The sequence below is a fragment of the Eleutherodactylus coqui genome, chromosome 3 (genome assembly GCF_035609145.1).
Source record: "Eleutherodactylus coqui strain aEleCoq1 chromosome 3, aEleCoq1.hap1, whole genome shotgun sequence".
Classification (NCBI taxonomy): domain Eukaryota; kingdom Metazoa; phylum Chordata; class Amphibia; order Anura; family Eleutherodactylidae; genus Eleutherodactylus; species Eleutherodactylus coqui.
In genome coordinates this window covers 287,880,594-287,888,259 of record NC_089839.1, presented here as the reverse complement: position 1 = coordinate 287,888,259, position 7,666 = coordinate 287,880,594, and the positions used below count along the sequence as shown (strand labels likewise).

The 7,666-nt window shown below is 42.9% G+C and overlaps 1 protein-coding gene across 1 annotated transcript in view; it reads right to left on the bottom strand.

Moving 5' to 3' along the window:
- TRABD2B (TraB domain containing 2B) overlaps positions 1-6,503 on the bottom strand; it is a 295,708-nt gene extending 289,205 nt beyond the window's left edge. Inside the window, exons 1-2 of the mRNA XM_066597625.1 lie at positions 6,130-6,503; positions 2,724-3,284 (exon numbers count right to left, since the gene is read on the bottom strand). Coding sequence (XP_066453722.1) covers positions 2,724-3,284; positions 6,130-6,243 — 675 coding nt within the window. The 5' untranslated portion in view covers positions 6,244-6,503. The remainder of the gene's footprint in view (positions 1-2,723; positions 3,285-6,129) is intronic.
- Between the last annotated feature and the right edge of the window lie 1,163 nt (positions 6,504-7,666).

Below are 7,666 nucleotides of genomic sequence, written 5' to 3'. Positions count from 1 at the left end.
TATCTATCTATCTATCTCATATCTATCTATCTATCTATCTATCTATCTATCTATCTATCTATCTCATATCTATCTATCTATCTATCTATCTATCTATCTATCCCATATCTATCTATCTATCTCACATCTATCTATCTATCCATCTATCTATCTATCCCATATCTATCTATCTATCTCACATCTATCTATCCATCTATCTATCTCATATCTATCTATCTCATATTTATCTATCTATCTATCTCACATCTATCTATCTATCTGTCTATCTATCTCACATCTATCTATCTATCTATCTCATATCTATCTATCTATCTATCTATCTATCTATCTATCTATCTATCTATCTATCTATCCCATTATCTATCTATCTATCTATCTATCTATCTATCTATCTATCTATCTATCTATCTATCTATCTATCCTACTACAGATAAATCCAGTAAAGTAGTTGTCCATAGTGATCAATCTATCCTTTCTTTCTTTCTGTATTTCAACATCATTTTGATAGCAAACTGGGGGGATTAATCAGAACCAGTGCAAAGGATAAGCAGAGCAGTTGCCTATGTCGGTCAGATTCGACACCCTGAGGCTTTTACCCCCTAGCCTTTTTTTTAACACTGCAATATTGTTGTGTTTTTTTCAATGGTACTTTCTAATGTTAAAATCGCAGAAGCACAAAGGTGCGATATTTGTGCGATATTTGTGCGATGCGATATTAACATTAGAGAGTCCCATTGAAAAAAACGCAGCAATACAGCAGCGTTAAAAAAACGATAGCGGGTAAAAGCCCTGATTCACGTCAGTATTTTGTGAGCCACAACCAGCGGAACGTACAGCTGAACGTACGATGGAAAGATTCGCATATCCTCCATATTTTGGACCGGCTCCTGGTTCGGGCTTACAGAATACTGACGTGTGAATAAGCCCTAACGCCTTGCTCTAGACAACGACACTATTCCACTTTTCTTCGCCAGTAAGCCCTCTGCACCCCTCGTGTGCTGGAGGAGTTCACCGCTGTTTGTGTTCTGTCATTAAAGCCATATTTAGTTACTATCTTAGAATCCTTTAGTATCATTGCTCCCCATTTTTTCAAGTGGTTGGGAACGGGGTGAAGCAAAAACCGGGGCTTTACAAATATCCTCCCAGCAAAACTCCAACAGTTCAGCAAACACCTTACAAGAATCAAGTAGATGATAAGATGTGACCGCGGGGAGATCTCTGATAACGCCAAGAATTCTTCGGGAAGGTATCAATGGAACAAGTATCTGCTAATGCGAATTCCCATTGATGTGCAGTGATACAAGCCAGACTGCTGACTACTCTGTGTTCGGTGTCACACGTGATAAGGTCAGACCTGGGCGTTGGTCGACGTTTCCTGCATTAATTCGTGACTTGGCCAAAGCGGACACCTAAGTATTGCCAATACTGCGCCGGGCTGGACGTTAGGAGAGTCGTAACGAGCTGCTAATTCCTCCTTACGTCTCTGGTGTCGGCAGATTTTACAAGCCCTGGACACCATTAGAAAGTTACTCTGGGTTTTCTTTAGAAGTTTATGAAGTGTTTCTGTCACTTTTAATTCAGCCCGGGATCCGCTACAAAGTCATCCGGCCGTCGCTTTCGGTGGCCGTTGCAGCGCTTATGTTTTATTAATGCTTTTATATAGCGCCAACATATTCCATAGCGCTGTATAGTCTCACAATGTTACATGGTGGCTATACTCATACATTACACATCCCATAGGCTAACTTGGGACAAGAGAGGTGCCGTCTCTCCTTAAGGAGAGCACCCAAAAAGTGTGTGGAGACACCTAGGGGGTGAGTGGGTCTGCGGATGGCATCGTATCTCCCCAAGGCGTGCACCCAGAAGTGTGAGAAGACACCTGAGAGGTGAGTGAGGAGACTTATAAGGCCATGCATGCTCCTCTGGGTAATTTATGCAAATAAGGAAGATGGAACAATACCTCTGCTAACTTCACTAACTCTGCTAACTTTGGCTAACTTCACACGTGCGAGCACGATATCAGGCTGTGAATCCTGGCCCGATATCACGCTCACCAACATGCGATTTCCCCGCAGGCTAATAAGATCCAGCTGTGTTCTTTTTCTTGTGTTTTGAACAGTGTTATACGCCCTACCCCTTGCTTTTTTTTGCACCTCCCATAGACTTCTATTGCTGCGCAAATGCAGGAAAGAAAATCGCACAAGATCTGTGCGTTGCAAGACACAGAAATCTCGTACGAATGTGAACCCCATTCTTTTGAATGGGCTCATACACATGAGGGTTGTTTTCCTGCATCGCGGCGTGATCTATCTTGTGCGTGATCTCTCATCGCGCCACCCATTGTGTTAAATGGGGCCGGCGGCAGCATTGCTCCACATGCTAGGTGCACACGATACAAGGTCTCCCATTAAAAAACAACGGGAGAAACTCCGCGATCGGCCGCTGTCAGCCGTGGCGGAGGATCCCCGAAGCGATGTAATGCTATTTTGACATAAAACCGCCTCGGGGAATGTTGGCGAGCGCGATATGGAGTCGTGATTTATGGAAAAATAACTGCATGCCCTATTGTTTGAAAAATGGATCACATTTGCACGCCAGGCGAATCCGATCCCATTTTAATGCATGTTACTATAACCCCCCACCCAAAAAAAAAGAACCAGGAAATTCACATCAGTCTATTTCTACCCTAATCTGTACATTATATAATAAGCTCCGGATCTTACCTGCGACAGGTTCAGCCTGTTAAGCGGATGGCATTGCTCCTCTACCCTCTCCACAGCGCCAGTTTTCTTCCGCATCCTATCCGCCTCTTGCGCCAAATATAAATCCAGAACCGGGACCCCCCGAGATCTAATGTCTGTCTCTGTTAAAGAGTTCACCATCAGCATCACCCATACAGGTCTCTTCCTCTCCCAGTTACCGGCGATGGCATTAAAAAGGTAATCGGCGTAGAGCCCTTTGCCCCTCTGGTCTGGAGTCATCCAGTGCGGCATCATGAGCTTGACGTACTCCAAGTGCCTCTTAAGTCTCCTGTAGAGGTCCTTGGGCAGAACATCCTGTAGATTCTCCCCTTGAGGCAACATCTGACAGCTGGCCAGAGCCGAGATGGTGTAAGGATCTGTAAGGTCCAGCTCAAAGTAGACGTTGCTACTATCCTGAAAGGCTTTCTTTGAGTTCTGGGGTATAAAATCCCACACTCGGGTGTACGGCACATGAATCGTTCCGAAGAGGTAAGCAGGTGGATTCCTCTTGATGGTCCATAAGAAAGAGTTTAGTTCTTCTTGCTACAAAAAAAAATCAAAGGAGAACATTAAACCAAAGTTCTTCAAAAGTTCTAAAGTAGAAAGTTCCACCACCCTCTTCTCCACGGAGACCTCCCCAGACCCCAAATAAGTTTTATCATCAACTTTATCCTAGGTGACACATGGTTATTTCCTATCACTCTTCAAGAAAGACATCTCCCCAGCAAGCAGCATCTTGTTCACCGGTCATTCCCAGTTCAGAGACACCATGGGGTGCGCAAATAATGGGCTGAATCCTCTCAGTGCGGATTCCGATAAATAGGATTTGAATCAAAGCTTTCTTTTTACCCTGCCCCCATCCCAAACCAGACTGATGAGTTCCTACCAAGCAAGTAGGATCATCACTTCCTACATTATTGCCTTTTCCCTCTTGGTAAGGGTATATTCGCACAACGATTTTTCCGTCTGCCCAAAATCAGCCCATAATCCAAGCAAAAAAAAAAAAAAAGCAGCTTGTCACATTTTGTTGCGATTTGCGGACGGAAATCGGCCATTGAAGTCTATGGGTGTGTTAGAAAAAATGTGACACACCAGTTTGATGCAATTGCATGTAAGCTTGGTAACCATAAAGAAGTGCGCAAAAGCCATCATGCGTTTTTTTTTTATTAAGGAGCATAAAAATCAGACGCAAAACGGAAGAAATAGCACGGAAAAATTGCAGAAATGCATAAAAATCTCATAAAAAAATCACAGGACAGGAAAAGAAAATGCCAGTGTGATAACCTCGGGCTGTATTCACACAGACAAGTGCGAGTTAGGTCAATGAAAAACATTTTTAGGGTTCCTGCACACGGGCGAATTTAAAGTTGCGCCCAATATTCACGGAAGCAACTCGCTTTGGATCCCACACAGGTACATGCATCGTGCGAGAATCGTACAAGAACAGGACAGCTATCAGTCCGAGTCAAAAATAGCCCCTATGCAAATGAAGGGGTGCTAATTCTGTCTGATATTTGGACCAAATTGTCCATGCGCTTTTATGAGTAATTGCCATTTTCATACATAATTTGCACCCGTTTTACATCTATTTTCACTGCTCTGCACTTCCCGTTTTTTTTTTTTACATGGTCTGCATAGAACGCATTAAAAACGGATCGCATTAACATACAAATCGCATGGCATGCGACTGCGATCCGTTTTTCTTTCGCTCCCGTAGGACATAATGGGAGATTCTTGAAGAAGAATCTCACAAAAATAGTCGTGCAGCGACTTCTCTAACTTGGACTCTCGGTCCGAGAGAAGAAGCCCTTGTGTGAATTAACCCATTCTAATGAATGGGTTCTTTTCCAATTGGACAGAACTTGTGCTGGAAAATCAGTTGTGAGAGAAAGGATTCAGTCGTCAATATTATTGGTTGTTCGAAAAGTTGCTAAATATTATTAGTTGCATTGAAGAAAAAAGCAAAACATTGAAACAAAGTGTCAGCCGAGTGCGGCTACTGATGTAGTAAGTGTAAATATGATAACGTCTTATGACAACTGACGGCCGTTCACACTGCTACCCTGTTTCCCTGAAAATAAGACATAGCATGATTTTCCAGAATTTTTGAGGATGAAAAATGATTTTTCAGGCTTTTTGAGAATGCTTGAAATATAAGCCCTACTCCAAAATTAAGCCCTGCTAACAGTTAATTAAAAATGTAAATTTAAATAGTGTCCAGGCAGCTATACATGTAAAAAAGTTAAACCTTTTTGAACAAAAATTAATATAAGACACTGTCTTATTTTCGGGGAAACACGGTAGTTTCCCGCATGCAAGAAACGTACATGAGAAGCTGTAAAACCACATGCCTTTTACGCATACGTTTCTGTTTTTAGGTCGTACGCACGGCGCACGCTCTGATACGTTTCCGTTTTTAGGTCGCCCGCTGCGCACGCTCTGATACGTTTCCGTTTTTAGGTCGCCCGCGCGGTGCACGCTCTGATACGTTTCCGTTTTTAGGTCGCCCGCTGCGCACGCTCTGATACGTTTCCGTTTTTAGGTCGCCCGCGCGGAGCACGCTCTGATGCACTTCGATCAATTTTTATATGAAAAACTATTCCATTTTTTCCTGTAAACTTTTTTCATAATAAAGTTTTATAGTTGGGCGCTTTTTTTTTTTTTGCCTTTAAGACATTTGATCACAAAAACCCATATACGTTACACACATGGAGACGTACAGCTATATCTTTCCGTACATCTTCCATTGACTGCCAGAATAAACAAAATATACATTTCTATAGTTTTTTTTTATGTGGGACAGAAAAACATAGCAGAATACGAGAAAAAAAATAAAACGTGGAAACGTAAGTATGCATTGTTTGTCTTCGTCTAACTCACTATAATGCTACGGGTCCGATAAGTTGTCATCCGTTTTTTTAGAGTAAGAACGTGTGCGCTTTTCACAGATGACCATATGGCGAAGTGGGTGGGCCCTTCATACAATGCTGTAAAGGTTGTCACTATGTGGCGGTCATGTTAACGATTGCTACATCTGTCCAGCTAAACATACGTGCGTACATCCAAAGCTGCATTTGCATTCTTGCGCATCTATAGATATATATGTGCATCCATTGCTCAATGCATTAGTATAACTATACTACTGTATGTATATATATATATATATATATATATATATATATATATACGCTGCAGAATAAGTTGGTGCTATACAAATAAAGATTATATATATATATATATATATATATATATATATATATATATATATATATATATATATATACACACACACACACACAATACATTGTGCAAGACTAATGCATCGCATCCTTGCGCACAAGAGCTTGCAATCACTGAATGCACAAATAGTAGTGACCATCTCACTCACCGACTTGGGCAATCCACACTGGCCAGTATCCATTGGAAGTCTTCTGCACAAGACCTCCTGCAACACGCCAGCGCACACTACAAAGTAGTACAGCATGCCGGTCCAGGTCCACATGGCTCTTCTCCCTGCACAGTGACAACTTCAGAAACTTCCCTTCCACATTGAGCAAGTGCAAAGAAGTTCTTATTGGTGTCTGCCTGCAAGAATGTGCTGTGCCCTCTCAGACGGGATGGGGTGGCAGGGCAGTGCAGGGCTCCTCCATGCTGCTGGCTGTGGTGTGGAGGTATTGCCAGGGTGACAGGGTGCTGATGGGGGTGAGGGGGGCAGCTATTTGAAGAGGCACAAGAAGGCAGATCCTGCTCTGCATGTCAGTATCACACTCTGTAACAGCTGGGAAGTTAGTGAGAGTCCCATCCTAAACTCCTTGTCAGTGTTCTCCTCCCACTAGGGGGTGCAGCCACACTGCTCGACCCACCCCAAAAAAGTTCAGCATAAGAGAAGTTCGCCTGCGAGTTGTGAGCTCATCTCAGGCTGGGACACAGGAGGAGCAAGACTGCTAGGACAATGCTACAGCGGAGGGACCATTAAGTCTTCTTCTCTCACGCCTTGGGAGACGCACTTGCAGGTTTTGATGCACTTTTTTAAGCCAAAGTCAGAAGTGGAGTAAAAAAGTTGGAGAAGTTTTAAAGGTCAGACAGACGAACGGACTTGTACCTCTACTCCCTGATGGACACACTTCTGGCCTCGGCTCAAAAATGTGCATCAAATACTGCAAGCGTAAAATATGCTGCGTGAAGCCGCCCGGACAATACAAGCCGGCATGGGAGAAGGAAAGGTCGCGACAAAGTAGCCCCTCCGGTTTAGCATTGTCCTCGGAGTCCTGCGTCTGTCCCAGCCTGAGATGAGCCACAACTTGAAGGCGAATCTTTTTAAACGCCCTAGGCTTGATTCCCGCGGTTGTATTTGCACACGCGTTACGCAGAGAATAGAACTGATTGATTTCAATGGGTGCGCTCACATTTCCGTATTTTCCTTCACATTTCAGACGCCCCCGAAGAAAACGCAGCACGCTCTATTTTCCTGCAGGTTTGCACAGCAAAAGCCCCCGTAGTAGTAAATAAGGGGGCGCAAATGCGTGTTAAATAAACTTGGAGATGTGTGAAACGCTGCAAAATTGCACAGGAAAAAGAACATCTGGATTAATTCGCCGTTGCAATTGGCGCATATTGTTTTGCCACACGTAAACGCTCATGCCGTTGCGCGTGGAAAAAGTACAGTAAAATACACCATGTGCGCGCAAAAAGCATCACTCATTATGTAAAAAGGCAGCGCCCGTGTGCCCACAAGTATGCATTCAGAAGCGTATCTGTGCGTTTTTTTTTTCCCTTGACAGGTAGGTCTTTTTTTAATATCGTTTTTCACTGAATTTTTTCCCGTTTTTTTGTTTTATTAGCGGTAAAAAGCTAAAAAAAAATGTTTATTTTTTATTTATAGTTTATTATTTTTTAAAATTAGTATATTTACTCTATCCATAAAG